The 18,990-nt window shown below is 31.4% G+C and overlaps 1 protein-coding gene across 1 annotated transcript; it reads left to right on the forward strand.

Moving 5' to 3' along the window:
• The first annotated feature begins 441 nt into the window (after nt 1-441).
• Nucleotides 442-13,967, forward strand: LOC111695357 (serine racemase). The gene is made up of 14 exons (XM_023464662.1): nt 442-544; nt 990-1,039; nt 1,524-1,613; nt 4,725-4,767; nt 5,211-5,252; nt 5,328-5,384; nt 6,316-6,372; nt 8,296-8,352; nt 9,418-9,473; nt 10,843-10,908; nt 11,526-11,570; nt 12,028-12,090; nt 12,351-12,404; nt 12,818-13,967. Exons 1-14 carry the CDS (start codon nt 442-444, stop codon nt 12,902-12,904), a joined length of 870 nt encoding a protein of 289 aa, XP_023320430.1. The 3' UTR covers nt 12,905-13,967.
• The last annotated feature ends 5,023 nt before the right edge of the window (nt 13,968-18,990 follow it).

Genomic DNA, 18,990 nt, shown 5'->3' on the forward strand with positions numbered 1-18,990 from the left:
TCATGCGTGTTATTTAGAATTGTCGTTTCAGATTTTAACATGTCTAAGGTAATTAAATTGAAGATTGTAAATAAAATTAAGGAAAAAATCAGTGTATAGGTGAATGATTAAGTAAGATACGTACATTCATATTTGTCTAGCGTACATTTTTTTCCGGCCACCTGTCTTGACAGGTATTTAAGTACCATTTATAATGGGACATGCACCCTGTACGTTATTTTAGGTTGATTTATCTGATATAAAGGCTGCCGCTACCAGAATACAAGGACATGTTCACAGGAATAACTTTTTGTTAAAAAATTCACATCATTGTTTATGTTTATGTTTATGTTTATGTTTATGTTTATGTTTATGTTTATGTTTATGTTTATGTTTATGTTTATGTTTATGTTTATGTTTATGTTAAAATTACTCAAATATGCTGAAATTGTGTGGTCCAGAATGAGTAAAAAGGAACTCTATTTTAAATGTGAAAATTTTCAAAAAACTGGCAGTTTCAAAGCTAGAGGAGCGCTGAATGCAATCAAAACTTCTCTAGAGAAAGGTATGACCATGACCTTACTTTATTATCAATATTAAAAAAAAAAAACCGGGAAAAATTTTATTCATTAACCTAATCCTGTAAACTGTCTAATGTTGTGAAGTGTAAGTGGAATTTAAATATCCGCCTTTCGAAGTGTTGGATAAAAATGACAGGATTCAATCATTCAACCCAAATAAAAAGAAATGAGGAAGGAGTGCATTTTATGCAGTATTACTAGTACATACTGGTACATACTGGTACATACTGCAACATACTTGTACATACTTGTACAACTTTTAACTTCTCCATTTTTATTTGACGCACAAGTAAAAGGATGCCAACACTTTTTGGTGGCATAAACGGATTTTAGAACTTTTTTAAAAAGAACTGTTCAGAAAAGTGGAAAGGGTGTTTTTAAACAAAATTTTAAATGGAAGAGCAATGAACTTTTGTGAAGTATTTTCAGGTGAAGTTCCTGCTAGAATAGTTACTCATAGTAGTGGAAATCATGGACAGGTAAAAGAACAGGGCTTTTTAAGATAAAAATTAAGATATTAAAATTAAAAAGTTTACGATTATTTTTTAATTATCCAGGCTTTATGCGCGCTTGGCGTTACCTTTCCCTTTAACAATTTTAGCTCTAGCTCTGAAATTCACGGTTCGTAATCACTCTCAAAATTTCTCGGAATTTTCTGCATAATTTGTCCAGGTTCAAAAATAATAAATGTTGAATTTTTTTTCTGGAGAAAAATTCTTTCTCTTTAACAGTCTATAAACCTTCTTTGGGGTCGTGTGAGTTGCCAAACAAATTTGGGCCTGATAGGTTCAGCCGTTTTCACGTTTATTATATACAGACAGAGAAACTAACAAACAGACAAGACAATATATTTTTAATTAATTAATTAAACTATGTTTTAAATTAATTAATTAAACTATATTTTTATTTAATTAATTAAACTATATTTTTAATTAATTAATTAAACTATATTTTTACTTTCAGGCTGTAGCATGGGCCTCTAGGCAGTTAGGTCTGCCCTGTACTGTAGTTGTACCTCAAGGAACACCTACAGTCAAGTGTGAAGCAATTAAGGTACAGTTCACTATACACGGGGACATTAAAGATACTGTTAACTTTACACGGGGACATTAAAGAGACTGTTCACTATACACGGGGACATTAAAGAGACTGTTCACTATACACGGGGACATTAAAGAGACTGTTCACTATACACGGGGACATTAAAGAGACTGTTCGCTATACACGGGGACATTAAAGAGACTGTTTACTATTCACGGGGACATTAAAGAGACTGTTCACCATACACGGGGACATTAAAGAGACTGTTCACTATACACAGGGATTTTAATGGGACTGTTTACTCTACATGAGGAAATAAAAGGGACTGTTTACTCTAAACGGAGGGTATGAAGAAAATTTATATTTAAAACAGGGAAAAGACCGATCACTATACTACTCGGGAAAATTTAAAGGGACTGTTTACTCTACATGGGAAAATAAATGGGACTGTTTACTATACATGGGATAATAAAAGTACTGTTCGCTCTACATGAAAATAAGGGACAATATACTCAAAACTAGAAAATTAAAGGGAGGGAGCGGAAGGTATAAAATGAATGTAAAAGTTCACACTATATAAATGGAGGAAACTAAAGGGACTAGTTACTCTACACGGGGAAAATAAAAAGACTGTTTACTCAACATGCGAAAATTTAAATGTACGTTATCTTTTCCAGGGGAAATTCAAGGGACCGCTTTCTCTATTACATTGGGGAATCAAAAATACAAAACAAAAGAGACTTACAGATTTTCTATAGTTTTATTTATAATTTAGTCCTGATTTTTACTCTCGCATATTCTGACTGTCGCAAACTTGCAGTAGAATAACGGGTTACGAAATTTCCCTAGACTGAATTCAATAACTTGGAGAGGTCGCTAAACTCTCACCGCAGGTTCAAATCTTGAATCACCGATTCAAATCTTCATTAATCTTTAATTTTCAATCGGTGATTCAGAATTTGAAGAGATGGTAGTAGGTTCAGCGACCTGTCCAATTAATTCAATTCAGTCCTTGAACATTTAAACCAAATTCAGGGTCGTCTTGGGGGGGGGGGGGGACATTTCCCTTGATATGCTTAGTTACCTGACTAAATTCTCAAAATACTTATCTTGAGGATAAAATTACAGAATATACGGCAACCGTGCGTCATGACGGAAACCAATTTTAACTTTGATAATTTGATACATTGTTCAGATTTGTTTTGAAAAGATATCTAAGATGTGAACCTGTTATTTGACGTCTATAATCCTCCTGAGTCTGAATATTGAATCACAATATTTTCCTCGTCCACGTACCCTGCAATCCAATTAACCGATGTAAATTAGATATTTGGTGTTATTACTCATCTGGACTAATGTTCAACGGATCTACTTTAATCAGTCTGTTTAGTAATCTATACATACCTATACTACATTAAACATAATATTTGAGAGTTCTCTACCACGCATATAAAGTAGTAATCTCCGTTTGTTTGGATTTCCGAGTTAGATTTGACTCAAATTTTGATTCGGGAACTCGGTAGAAGCACGGGAATGTTCTTAGTTTGGTTTAAAATATCTAATCTAAGCAAGTTGACTTGTTGAAATGTTAGTTTCCAGGAAAAGTTTAGTTCCAAAACTAAACCGATGGATTGTCGAAATATGAAAAGGAACTGATTTTTTGCCACAAACTCAAATTGTCTATTACCAATATCTCTCCAACGTGATGGTGTTAACCTTTGATATTTCAAACTTAGACTACTTGATCTAACAGAATTCATAGTTTGAAATATCTAAGGTCTACTGTAACCGGTTGGAGCTCAATAGCTCGGAATAGGTATTGGGTTACAAAGATGTAAGGATTATAAAATCAGAAATTTTGGCAAAGACTCAATTTATTTGTCTTAAAAATTTCGATTTATCTTCTTTTTTAAACAAAAGACAAGGTAAACATACAAATCTACATAATCTTAAATTGTTCAATGAAATGTTGTTTATCATAAATCATGGTATGTTGGTTAAGTTTAAAACTTTTTTGCAATCCTTAAGAAATGTCCATGAAATTTAGTGCAAAGATCAGAGATGAGATTTTAAAAGCTCAAACCCGAGTGAAACCCAAAGTTGGGCTTAGATAAACCCCAAGTCAGGATTGGTTCTGATTGGACCAATTAGAGACTGTTTAGAAAGCTTTCTCTCTGTAGCAGACAGATTGCTGGTAGATCAGCTGTGACAAGGTGATGTAAATTTCGAAAATTCGAACTTTACGTAGATACATTATTTGTAAATTTGTTTATTTCATACCTGTGATCAAATTGACACTACAAATAATTCCCGAGGTTTTAAATGTACAAATATAAAAGTTTTTCGAAATAATTACGGTCGTCAGCTGCTGAACACCCCAGTCTTGAAGACAGAAAAACCCAAGGTGGTTGGTTTTTACTAAACTCAAGGCCATCCAAGACCTGGGTCTTGACTTGGGTCTAAGCAGACACAAAGACCGGGTTTTAGTCGGGTTTAAGCCTTTAAAATCTTATCTCTGATAAAGCTTAGATCCGATAATAATGTTGGCTGTTGAGGAATGTGTATTGCTTATTTTTAGAAGATTGAATATTGATATTTGGCTATTTTAAATTCTTTTAATATTTATTTATAAATATCTGAAAATCCTATCTGATGCCAACATTTCTTGAATACAATTCCGTATACATATTTTTCAACTTAGTTATAATTCTTCATTGAACGGATGTAAAAAGGGGTTTCGTAAAAGTTTGATCAATTTAAGCGTACTCTAAAAGTTTGGAAACCTTAAATATAAAAAAGGCTAAGTTTGTTTTGTAAAAATGTCATGAAAGGGTTTTTAAACTGTTGTATAAACTTTAGCGAGCCATTTTCGGACTTTTGGAACAAAATTAGTATGCAGCGCCATTGCAGATGTCAAAGTTTCAACAATCATACACAAGCCTTGCAAATTTGGTTTGAGAATTTTTTTTATTTTGTCGATGCTAAAAAAATTGATTTTTAAACTCACGGTAAAATCATTTTCGCCTTAAAACATCAAATTAAAGATTATTTGAATGTCGTCTTTCTGCTTCACAGTTTTAAGGGTCTTACTGTAAAACGTATTTATTATAATTCCCGTTCTAGGAATATGGCGCTGAACTTGTTTTCTGTACTCCTTCTCCGACAGGTTAGAAAATATCAGATTAAGTCTTAGATTTAAAAACTTATAATTGTGATTTAATATTCAATCTCTTTTGATCAACCTTGAGAAATGAGCATTTTATCATTTTTCTGGATAATTTGATAATTTAAGAAACAATTATATCATATATTATATTAACATTTGAGGATAAATGCTTTATCTCTCAACTAAATGTATCCCTGCAGGGTATGCGTACCACGAGATATCGAAAAGAAATTAATTAAATCTGTATGTTTGCGTAAGAATTGTGAATATCCAGATCAATTCTTAATCTGCAGATTAATTTAATCTTATAATGCAACTACTCAAAGTTTCGATTGCAGAAACCGATCAGCCAATCAGAAGCCGAGAAATTTTGTGCGCAACCAATGAGAGTGTTTGAAGCTCAGACCATTAAGTTAATTGTCCTCATAATACCGTACTTTTAGGAAGGAAGGAAGCAGCTGACAGAATTGCATCTGAGACTAACGGTGAGAAATTAAAAAATAAAGCATTATATTTTAAACTTAAAAATATTTGAATTCAAGACGCTTCCCTAATTCTAGGTCTAATAATTCATCCCTATGACGACTACAATGTAATAGCTGGACAAGGAACTATTGGTAAACTATTTCAATTTAAATTCATTTTCAAGAAACACTCTTTTTAAAAGTGGTTTTTCCGACACACTTTTAAACTTTGTCAAAGCAAAGATGATAAGAAATATTAATGTTTTACCTAAAAATTGAGCATTTTTAAAGGGACTGTAAAGGAAAAATGAAAGGGGGTATAGGATGAAACCATTTTTTATAGATATAATTGATTTTAAATTTAATCCGTGTAGTCTGTATTACGTCACCAGTACTTTAGCCAATGGAGTGCAGTATACTGGTCATGTTATTTCCGTCTGTACCACGTGACAACGATACTGCACTGTCTTTGGCTAAAGTTATTGTTTTATCCTATACCCCCTTTCATTTGTCCTTTACAGTCCCTTTAAAGGAATTTATGCATAAGAGATAATAAAGAAAATCGCTAAAATCAAAGATATCTTCCTGATTGTTACTCTGATAACGGCATACCGGGCTCTATATTTGATGATATTATTATTAGAATATATATTAGAATACGTGTACAGTCCCTTTACAGCCCCTTTACAGTCCCTTTACAGTCCCTTTGCAGTCCCTTTACAGTCCCTTTACAGTCCCTTTACAGTCCCTTTACAGTCCTTTTACAGTCCCTTTACAGTCCCTTTACTGTCCCTTTATAGTCCCTTTACAGTCCCTTTACAGTCTCTTTACAGTCCCTTTACAGTCCCGGATATTTTAAAATCTAAAGTCGTTTTTATTTTGTTTTTAACCAATTTAGAAGCGTTTTTATCAAAAATAAGCAAAAGGGTTAGTTATTTTTACCTAAGATCCTTAAAATTGGTTTTGAGTTTCGTTTAAGGGACATCCAAGAGGAATTAATTTAATCCTTCAGACAACAAAAAAATGATAAATGCTTGATCCAAGAATTAACGAACCAAAAGTTTTGACCTGAAAATATTTCTAGGATTAGAACTTCTGGACGAGGTTCCGGATCTTGATATTATTCTGGTACCAATCTCAGGTATTAATAAATAATAGATAAATGAACATTTTCAATTATATCCACAATACAAAATTTTTGCATAGTCTTGCAAAATATGCAGCGCAAAAAGAAGAACAAAATTTAAAATTCGCAATTTTCTTATTTCAACTATATTTTTTATGCCTGCGGAGAGTAGAGGATTAAATTTATAATTCCATACCACAAAGTAATCTCTGTCTTGGGGATAGGGCTCAATCCAAATAGTAAATTAACATATATTAAGTGAAATTTGACTGTTTTGTTCCTTGTACCATTAGAGCGTGATTGTGACAGGGATTATCTGTTATAACTTCTGATGAATTCTTATTAAATGTACTTTTTTAAAAGGATCAGCAAATACTGCATCCAGATTTTTATCAAGACGGTATTTATAAATATTGTCATTTTAGATGATTTAAAAAAAATACATTATTTGTCGCTTTTCATGAGAACATATATCAAATAATTTCTGTTATAAACTGTAACATTAAGTGGAAGGATAAAGTTGCATTTCTACAGAAAATTATGTTATTATTTGCTAAAGGAAAAATGTCAATATTTTGATAGGATTTTCCTACCTTGCATTAGATGCAGAAAATTTGAACACTCACGGCGGAGAAGATATATCTGATTCATACAGGGTTATCCCACAAAGCTTGAGACTCATATACCACGAAATGTAGGTTTTAGAAGTCTTATTTTAGACTTAGATACAGGGGAAAGGTCACAGGGTTATCCCACAAAGCATGAGACTCTTACACCACGAAATGTAGGTTTTAGAGGTCTTATTTTAGACTTAGATACAAGGGAAAGGTCACATACTTATCCCACAAAGCATGAGACTCATATACCACAAAATGTAGGTTTTAGAAGTCTCACTTTAGGCTTAGACATAAGGGAAAGGTCACAGGGTTATCCCACAAAGCTTGAGACTAAGATAAGAAAAGCAAATTTATTTTGTCTCATTCACATGTTCAATACTTTTGTGTTCTTCTCTAGAGCTCTTACAACAGGGGAACCTTAACTTCATAATTTTCACATTTTAACCAAGAACGTGAAATTTATTTTAGTTTGAAATGCTATGCTATAAATACATTCTTGTTAAAGCTATTCAAAGAAAAATAAAGCAAGTTTAAAGGCAATGAGCGGCTAGACATGGCAGTTGAGCTGAGAGTGTAATATTGAAGAGAAATTTTTCAGAATTCTTTTGAGACTTATTTATTATTCACCTTCTATAATTTCAGGGTAAGAACGTCTTAAATTAGGTTTCAAATGAAATTTAAAAAATTTCTCTAGATAACTGCACTCTTAGATCATCTACCATGTCCAGCCGCTCACTCCCTTTAAGAATACCACAAATATAAAAGAAGAAAAAGACTAAAAAGATATGTTTAGTCGTCTTTGAAGTTTTCTTTTCTATGGTTAGCCCTGAACAGAGTCGGATGCATGAATATCTTAAATATAATATTATTTTACGGTTTTGAAGTCAGTTTCTCACTCGACTTCACTCCTCAAATCTTGTGTTATTCAATTATTACTTTATCAAAATTACATCCCAAGTAAAACAAAAACAAGAAAAGTAAAAGGAATTGTGTCGTTGCCACAAACTCAGATTCTCTATTCGCTATAACTTTGCAACCCAATGTTGTACACACTTCCTTAGTCGTATTTTTCAAAATTATTTTCAAAAATGACTTTTATTTCTTCTTTGTTAGAAAACTTATTATATCTAGATTCTAGAAGGATATACACAAACATTTCTTAAAATTACTGATAACACTATTATTTTGGTACGGGACAAAATATAATCTAAAATTAAAGACTTAAACCTTCTCGATAAAGAGTAAATTCTATTCAAAAACTTTAAAGCAGTGCGAACCAAAATAATACTCTTAAAAATAGTTAATGACCAATATATTTTAGGTGGTGGCATGACCTCAGGAATAGCAATTGCAGCGCATCATATTAATCCTAAATGCCAATTTTATATTAATCATAATTATCTTTATTTTTCTTTTAATAAAATATTGACGTTTCAGTGATTCATTTGAATAATATATTTTGTGTTTAAAATAGAAGATAGAAATGGTCTTCCCTTAAACATTTCAGCTTAGTAATGTAAACTCTCCCCTTGAAACAATTTACATCTATTAAAAGTGTAATTCCGACTTTAAGAAGATATATTACCTGTCTGAGCCTAAATTGTACATACCGAAGGCCGAATTTAAAGAATTTTAGCCGGTCTCAAATTGAAGACGCGGCTCAAACACATGGTTGGTTTCACTTGAAATTGTACTTAGTGTTTCGAAATTTTAGCCGGGCTCAATTAGAACCGGTTTTGGGCGGTTTAGCAACGCAGTTTAAATTTTATAATTCTAATTCTAATTCATATAATTACTAAACTATTATCAAACCTTGTTGCCCCTATCCCGATCAGATGAGATAGTAAAAATAACGTGACTTTTTAAGACGAGCTCATTAGAAACTTTAATAGTTAGGGAGTCAGGGAGGTTAGAAAATTTCAAAAAGTACGTGTCAGAAAAATGTTAGAAAATGTCTAATTTTATTTTTCACACATGTTATTACATCCATTTTTACAGAGCTTTTAAAATAGGTAAACTTAGGATCTGCAGTTAAAAAAAATAAAAAAGTTTTGGACTCTTTTTGATGATTTTGGACTGATTAGTCGTCTGACTTTCCTCTACCCTATCCTACGCATAAAGCTTAGTTTGGCAAATTTCCTCAATTATAAAGTTTATAAAGTGAAGAAGTTTGAGCATTCTAGTGTAAATAGTTTTAAAATTATTGCGAGAAATATATTAATAATAATTTTGACATTAATAATAATAGTAATAATAATAATATTATATTATTAAAAATTTATGTTCGACTAAAATGAATATGAAGCACAGTATAATGCATTTAATCTAATAAATAAATTTTCAAACTACGTTCAGAATAATTTACTTCAAAATAAATAAATAACATAACTTTTTGAATGTCGTCTTCTTATTCCATAGTTTTACGGGTCCCACTGTATATTTTAGGTGATTGCAGTGGAACCTGTTGGAAAGAATCTCCAGGAGAGCCTTCAAGCTCAGGAATTCAACTGCGGATTTTTTTAAAAGCGCCAAAAGTTCTTATTTGAAAGTAAACACGAATCTTTCAACAATCCAAGATCGGAACCAATGTTAACCTTAGGTCGGAACCAATGTTAACCCGAGGTCGGAACCAATGTTAACCCGAAGTCGGAACCAATGTTAACCCGAGGTCGGAACCAATGTTAACCGGCGGCAAAAAAAAAACCTCAACTCAGTTTCACAAGTGGTATTACCGATTTTGTTAAAACCTTCAAGATATCACTGAAGGTTTAAGATTTTTTATAAGGTTTAAAAATTGAAAAAAATACAAGTCAGTTGTTTTCACAAATCACGCTTACTTTATACATCTCCTAGCTAGATGTCAAGGATTATATTATCTCCTAGCTATATGTCAAGGATTATATTATCTCCTATGCTATATGTCAAGGATTATATTGCTTCAAATTAAAAGTTTCCCTCGTGAATAAAGTTCTATCCTCTGCAGCTTGTTTTCCAAGGTATTCTATGAAGCTTGTTGAGATTAAGATTAGACTTATAATTTAGGATATTTTCAAACCTCTTACAGAACTCAAGACCCTTTAAACTGTTTTTAAACTCAACCTTTTTCCAAGAAATAAATATTTTGTACTAAAAATAATCGAGATTTTTGTTTTGAAGCGTCTTTAAAAGTTTGCACAAGTAATTGATGCATTTAATTTTGTCTGAGATTTAAAAAAGGCCCCCTGACTGTAAGAAAAACTAAAAACTAAATTTTGCAACAAAAATAATCGAGGAACGAGGCGTCATGAATTCCTACTTATATAAATTTCATGGTTTTACGTCACATAAATAGATATTTCTAGGTCTTAAATTTGTTGCAGTAACCTCATCAAAAAGAATTTAGTTGGAACTTTTTTTTTCAAATATTGTTTATATTTAAAGGCTAAACTTATTGCGCTGATTCAAAAAAAATATATAGTATAGCAAACACTATTTATTATTAATCTTTTACATATTGTTACCTATCATATCCAAATTTCATATTATTTTTTTCATAATTAACTTAAACAGAAAAAAAGTAAAAGCAAAGAAAATATAGACGCGCCAAACAAAAGCAAAGCTTACACCTCGATCAAGTTATACTTTAATTAAAAAAAATAAAGTCAAATAAAATTTTCCAGATTTCAAACAGCTTGGATTATTTATATATATAAACATGGAAACAAAGAGAAGTTGTAAATTTACAGATTCTCTTTGTCTGCTTGTAAACATGTCATTGGACAAAAGTTTGATGTCACAACTTAAATAGAAAAGTCGTCTTTATTGTATTGATATATATGCCAACCACTGTATTTAAGTTTTAATTTTTAAAATTGCTTTTTGAAAAAAGGAGAGAAAGTGGGAGAACCCTCCACAGTTTCTTAATACTATTGCTGAAGGGATTAAAACACAACAGGTCAATACAAACTATGGGACCATGAAGAATTGTGTTGGATCATGATGGACTATGATTAATATCAAAGGATCATTGGAAATCATAAAGAGGTTTGAATGAAGAATTATATGGGATCATGATGGATAATGATAAATATCAAAGGATCATTTGAAATCATGAAGAGATTTGAATGAAGAATTATGTGGGATCATGATGGATAATGATAAATATCAAAGGATCATTTAAAATCATAAAGAGGTTTGATTGACCGGGAAGGATAGTAAAGGACGTCGAATGATCATAAAGGAATTTAATAGATCATAGATTGTGAAGGCTTATTAAAGATTAGATTATGAAGAATTTTAAATAATCGTGAAGGATTTTAAAGGTATTTGAAAGATCATAAAGAATTATGAGGGTCTTTTAAAGATCATGAAAGACAATGAAGGACTTTGAATGTTTATGAAGGATTATAATTGACTCTGATAGATCATGAAAGATCATGAAGTGTGATCAAGCAAAGCATTTATCAGCAGATTGACCATTCGGGGTTTGTTATTTGAAAAAAGTATTCTTAAATATCATTAAATATTTTTAGATTTTCAAAATTTCAAATTTCTATTTACTTTTTGATTTAGGTTGGTCACCTTACTTTTCCAATTCTCTGCAATCTAGTAAAACAGGTTAATTCATTCTTAATCTCATTTTTAGTAATAACTGTACAAAAATAAAGGATCAATAACAATCTGGCCTGAAATATAAAATACTAGCTGAAGTTGCCCGTGGACAAAAAAATATTTTTGATTTTTTTAGCCTATAACACCCCCCGGCCACCCATGAGTGTCCACAAAAAAATTCAGCCCAATCAGTCCAGCCGTTTGGCCGGCTATAAGCAATATATACATATACGAATGTCTTGTTTTATTATATAGATGATGTGTGTTAATGCAAACTATTCTAAACAGTATCAGAATGCTGAAGAGTACAGATGTATATTTTACAGTGTACCTAGATAGACTCTACTGAACGAAATTTGTTAGGACTCTTTAACTTAATTTAATTTTCTATTAAATATTAATGCATTTCATTTGAATTTGTTAAGAAAAAAGCAAAATTTAAACAAAAATTGTTAATACTCAGGTTGTAACAGTAACAGATCAGGAAATGGCGGATGGTTGCAAAATTTTAGCAGAACGAATGAAGGTTTGCAATTTAAATTTTTTTAACTTTTGATATTTATATAATTTTTCTCTTGCATATAATTTACTGCAAACAGTCTGTAGCAGGGATTGATGATACAAAAACTTACTAAGGGTGAGCAAATTGTCTCTCAATTTTCAGTATCCGCCCCTGGCTTAACCAACATGCATCAAAAATATACCATTTAGCAAAATTTGTCAAAAGAAAAAAGTTTTATTTGAGTTTTTCGCCAGTTTCAAATGTATTTTTTTTTTATATTTTAGCTGGTTGTTGAAGCAGCCAGCGGAGCTGCCGTAGCAGCAGCTTTATCGAAGCAGGTACAACAATCTTATACACAAGGTTAATCGCATAGGATGAGACTTCAGAGACGACTGTACGGAATTTATTCAATCATTTTTATTTTATTTTGACGGTTTTCTGCTCTGCAATCTTTTTTTTACCTATTTTTAAATAATTTGATCTAAATAATTTTTTCACTAAGATTAATTTATAAGGTTCAACGCAAAATTCAACCATCGGATCGTCATATTTAAGAAGTTTTAGGTCGTCGTCTTCGTGGGTAATCCTGTTTATGTAGAACAAACAGGATATCAATAAATCTTGCAATTGACAGGAAAAAACTGTAAGGCCAGATTTCTTCTCCTATAAGATTTAAAAATAACTTTAAGATTTGTCTTAACTCTCCTTTTCCTTCGAATAAGGAAACATGCTTTAACTTTACATTATTTAGGTTGAATATATGCCTGGTCTCAAGATTGGGGTTATTCTATGCGGAGGAAACCTGGATATGGATTCACTTCCTTGGCAGAATATCTAGAATATTCTTTAGCATGGATTCACTTCCTTGGCAGAATATCTAGAATATTATTTAGCATGGATTCACTTCCTTGGCAGAATATTTCACTTCCTTGGCAGAATATCTAGAATATTCTATAGCATGGACTCACTTCCTTGGCAGAATATCTAGAATATTCTTTAGTATGGACTCACTTCCTTATCAGAATATCTAGAAAATTCTTTAGCATGGACTCACTTCCTTGGCAGAATATCTAGAATATTCTTTAGTATGGACTCACTTCCTTGGCAGAATATCTAGAATATTCTTTAGTATGGACTCACTTCCTTGGCAGAATATCTAGAATATTCTTTACTATGGATTCACTTCCTTGGTAGAATATCTAGAATATTCTTTAGTATGGACTCACTTCCTTGGCAGAAAATGCAGAATATTTTTAAGTACAGTGAGAACTAGATAATTGTGGAATAGGAGGACGACATTAAGAACTCTTCTTTGTATTTGATATTGTTAATAAGCATACAATTTTGCTAGTAACTAATTAAATCACTTCACAGGAATCATTTAAAATTCAAACCGACTTATAGTTCCGATGGCGAAGATGTCAGGTAAAAAAATTTTGGACTTTTGATCCGACATCGGCATGTTGGAAATTAAATGTTAGCTGGGTTATTAAGTGATATGTGTCTGATGTTAATTGGACTAGTCATAGCGTAAGTCTAAAAGAAAAAGTTATTTTATTAGTCTTAGTTTTATATTTTCTCACTGTAGAAACGTACATTTTAAACCATCAGAAGTACAGGGTGTCCTAATAAACATGGGTATTCAGTGACGAATTCGATATAGTCTTTGACATGAATTAGCATTGTAATACCTAATTTTGAAAGCCATAATATTATCATGTCTGCTAGAGTTTATTCTATTGAAACGGTAAATGGTTGTATAGATATGTCTTTAATGTCTCCGCAAGATAAACAGTGAAGACTGACAAGTTTACTATGCTTGTAATCTGCAATTTTTTTTGTTTTACAATCGTATGCAGACAAAACATAAACAAACAAATTGTAAACATAGCAGACGAAAATCTTACGAATTACAGATTTCTCAGTAGGTATCACTTTACTAAATCAAAGAATTATTTAAAAAGACGATATCGAGTTCGTCACTGAATTCCCATGTTTATTGGGACACCCTGTAGGATTATGCAATTATAGTTGGATCATTATTTTCTTAAAATTTTTTATTTCTCTTCCTCTCCCCATCAGTCATCACCATGCCCCTCCCCGACCTTAGGAATTGTGATGTTTTTCAAAATACATTTCTCTTTACTGTAGGAATTGGTAATTCAAATAAATTCTATCGTTTTTCCTTATTAAAATCGTATTTTAAAACCTTCATCAATTTTTATGATATATGTTGCATTTATATTTTACAAAATATAATTGTTTTGAAAAATATATGTAGTTTAAATATTGTATATTTTAAATAAAGTTTTAAAATGGGATTTAAGTCTCTGGATGATATTATTTGCGGAGGATTTTAGCCTGATCATTGTTGCAATCTTTACGTTGTGTGTGTGCACTAGAGATGTCAACGATAGTGTAACGTAACGTAAAATGTACGTTTTTGTACGTTACGTTACAATAATGTGTAACGTTTGGATATATTCTATATAACATGAACGTTAAAAGTTCACGTTATAGGAGCTCCTACCTAACGTTAACGTTAGAGGAACATACCCCCAACATTAGCGTTTTGTGGAAAGGTAACGTTATTTTTCTAATATCTACAATTTTTTGACCATAACGTAAAGAAATGTTTTGTTTCCAAGGGGAGCTTGAAAGTCTAATGTTTGAAAAATTAATTGTGATTTGATTGAATATCGTAACGAAAGGATTTCTATTTCAAAGTTCAACTTATAAAAAGTGTAACGTTGTATAACTGAAAAATGCATTACTGTTTATGAAAACGTTTTGAAACGTTTTACTTATAGTTTAATGAAAAATTCAACGTTGCAGAAATGGGTTATTATTTTAATAATCAGGAAACGAAAGTTTTTTTACAGAGTAAAATTTCAATTATGTAACGTATAACATTTATAAAAATGTAATTTTGTAAACCAAAACGTTTCATAACTTTTCTCTGAATACTAAATTGATTAGTCTAACGTTAGATATATTTCGGATGAAAATGTTGTTCATAAAACGTTAGACTATGAGGGCTGAGTTTTGATTTCAAAAGTGTAACAAAGATTCTGTCAATCAAAACATTTCAAAACGTCTCTAATATATCAATGTAAGAGATTCGACTGATGATTATAAGAGCAAAGACTTATGGTTTTTCATTTCAAGTTTAAAGAAAATAAGTTTATGCCAAAAACTCTAATCTTCATTTAATATATCTTTGTCACCTGAAGTCGTAGACCATTAATATTGAAATATAAAAGGTTTAAACCATCAGGTTGGAAATATTTAGGGATTAGTAAATTTGAAAAAAAACTTAGTTCCTTTCTAAAGTGTAAACGAGTTTTTTTTGTAACATGCTGTTAGTGAAAATTCAAATCTTATAAATGTTTCTTGGACATTAAAGGTTTTTGATTTGCCAGTGTTTGATGAAACCCACTAAAACTCTGGAAAAGGAAGACGACATTATTAAATTTTAAATATGCATTTTCTGATATAAAGCAAATGATTTACTAATTGCAAGAAATCGACTTATTAAGTGGCAGGGGTCTGTGAACAAACAGAATTGCTCAGTTTCATGCATATTTGACTACTTGAAATCATAACTTCAGTTGGCATGGTTCATTTTTAGGTTGAAAAATTTAGAAATGTAGATACTTACTAAAATGCAACAATATTTTATCAAATGGAAAATGCGTGTTATGTTTTATTCGTCAATAGTTTTTTATGAAACTTTAGAAAAGAAAAAAACTGATTTTTTAATCGATTTTTTTTTTTAAAGAAAAAAATGTTGAATAATTTTATTTCGCGTTGTTTGTGATAAAAAATTTAGCACTTGTCTTACAACAGAGCGTCCCATATCATATTGGATTATCTTCAAGGTTTAATGCTGAAATACGCACCTAATACCCGAAAAACCTAGTGTTTACTGCATGCAAATTTGAATATTAGGCTTTTACAATTTTTAAAATTAATTTAATCTTTATAAAATTTCTGATTTGTCTCGAAAAACGCAATTTGGAGCCATAAACAATCCGAATTGATGTGGGACACCCTGTATATTTGATATTTTTAACCCCAAACATGAACTCTGAAAATATTTTCATTGTGGTTTGAAAACTAAAGCTAATGCCGCTTTTTTACTCACTTTGTAAGTAACATAAAAAAAAACACAAAAAGCACTAAAAATTCGCCACAAATTATAATCTTTGCAAGCTGGGGTTGTAGACTTTTGATATTTCAAGCTATGACTTCTGTTAGATAAGAATGTCTAAAGGAATTGCAAGTTGTTCACAAACTTATATTTCTAATCCCTATATATTTGCTACCCAATGTTGTAGACCTTAGATATTTTAAACTATGAATTCTGTTAGATAGAAGAAAAGGGTCAGTCTGCATTGCGTAAAAAAAAGAAAAAATTAACCCTAAACTAATCTAAATAATTTAGAACTACTGTTCCACATACAAAAGTGGTTTGCCTTGCCGAATTTTCACTCATTTTTATGAAGTGTCCCAAAACATGTCTATTTTTAAGCTTGTCAAATACACGATGATAATTTCAAGTGATCCTCCATTTGAAGAGGGCCATGCTCGATTCCTAATGATAACGTGTATACCTTTATCTCATTGATGATTTGAAAATTAGGAGTGTTTTCCTATCTTGTAAATGTATGCTGGACGTTAAGGGTAATTGATTTGTGACTTTTTTTAGAACTCAGCCAGCCGCCCACCTGAGGTCGCTGCGTTTTAAATTAATAAAAATATTGTAATCAAAAAAATTTCAAAATCGTCCATAGGGTTGCGAATTGACAATTTAATATTGGAAAAATTTCCGCAAGGCCTAAAAAAATATTTCAAAAAATAAGTATGATACATCATTTTCTTAGAAATTTCATGCTGAATTCAGATTCGAAAACCATTTTTAAATATATTAAAATATAAAGAAGTTATGGTCAAATAACGGTACTAAATTCCGGTTTTAAAACTTTTTGATGAGTTTTTTAGCTCTGACTCACTCAATTTTCAATTTTTTAAAACGCTTTTTAGATTTGAGTTTAGCATTGAATTTCAAGAAAATGATATATAACATGAAAATAAAAAATATAAGTTTTTTTGTGGCCTTACGGTGAAAACGCAGCGACTTCCGATGGGCGGTTGGCTCTATTCCAACATTGATCACCCCTACTGGACATGTCACTCCATAAATGGAAGGTCACTTGAAATTACGTCTCTAGTCCCTTAAAGACACACTTTGAGTTAAAAGTCTAATACTAAAAACTTTCATTTGCAAATTTTAAAAATCGTTAAAAATAATAATATTATAACATCTTTATTCTTTATATTGCATAATGCATTTTCTTCTACACATTCTCTAAAAAGGTTAACAATACAACATCAACATACAGGGTGAGTAAAAAGAATGTAATTATCACGGAAAAAATCTTGCAATGCTTTCATGTAGAAACAATATTATTTTAACAAAGTGTAACGTTAGAAACATTAAGGCTTGCACATTTTAATACAACGCAACGTATAGAACATTTTTTCAAATCTTTAAAAACGAAACGAATAAACAGTTTTGATGGTCAGTTGTAAAAAAGTGTAACAAAAAGTTTTCACAAAAACGTTTCGATAAATCGTAACGTAAGAAAAGGTGCATTTTAGTAAAATTTCTAAACGTAATTAAAAGAGTTTATATTGGAAAAGTTAAGATAAAACGTAACATTAACAAAAAATATTCTTTGCACTGAAATGCATTGTAACGTACAGAACTATGCCCCAATGACGTTTTATTAAAGCAAAACGTTTTTCATCTTTTAGATCTTAAACCAAGTGAAAGTGTAACGTAAGGTCTCTGAAAATATTTACCTTGCATGAAAGTGGAACGTTAAAAAATTGTGGTTATATTACATAAGCTTTAACGCAACGTTGGGAAAGTTTTTTAAAACGGGAAATGCAAAAGCGTAACGGAGCTTACTGTTTTTTTTTCTTTTCACTAACATTTACTAAAGCTTAACGTTGTATAAGATATTCAATTGCAGAAAATTCATTACGTAACGTTACTCTGTGCCATAAAATTTCATAATGTGCAACGTAACGTTTCAAACGTTAATACTTCTGATGAACACTATCGCAACGAAAGCTAAAATCTAGAAAAATCAAAACGTTGACATCTCTAGTGTGCACTGCATTGCATCTTAACTAGGTGCAGATCTGCATCTTAACAGAGTGTGCAGATCTGCATCTTAACAGTGTGCAGATCTGCATCTTAACAAAGTGTGCAGATAGATGCATCTTAACAGAGTGTGCAGATCTGAATCTTAACTGAGTGTGCAGATCTGAATCTTAACAGAGTGTGCAGATAGATGCATCTTAACAGTGTGCAGATCTGCATCTTAACACAGTGTGCAGATCTGCATCTTAACAGAGTGTGCAGATCTGCATCTTAACAGAGTGTGCAGATCTGCATCTTAACAAAGTGTGCAGATAGATGCATCTTAACAGAGTGTGCAGATCTGCATCTTAACACAGTGTGCAGATCTGCATCTTAACAGAGTGTGCAGATCTGCATCTTAACAAAGTGTGCGGATAGATGCATCTTAACAGTGTGCAGATCTGCATCTTAACAGAGTGTGCAGATCTGCATCTTAACAGAGTGGTGCATATCTGAATCTTAACTGAGTGTGCAGATCTGCATCTTAACAAAGTGTGCAGATAGATGCATCTTAACAGTGTGCAGATCTGCATCTTAACAGAGTGTGCAGATAGATGCATCTTAACAGAGTGTGCAGATCTGAATCTTAACTGAGTGTGCAGATCTGCATCTTAACAAAGTGTGCAGATAGATGCATCTTAACAGAGTGCAGATCTGCATCTTAACAGAGTGTTAATGGTAAAAACTATTTCTAAAATTTCGGTTGCAAG

This window comes from Eurytemora carolleeae, unplaced genomic scaffold, assembly GCF_000591075.1.
Source record: "Eurytemora carolleeae unplaced genomic scaffold, Eaff_2.0 scaffold8, whole genome shotgun sequence".
Classification (NCBI taxonomy): domain Eukaryota; kingdom Metazoa; phylum Arthropoda; class Copepoda; order Calanoida; family Temoridae; genus Eurytemora; species Eurytemora carolleeae.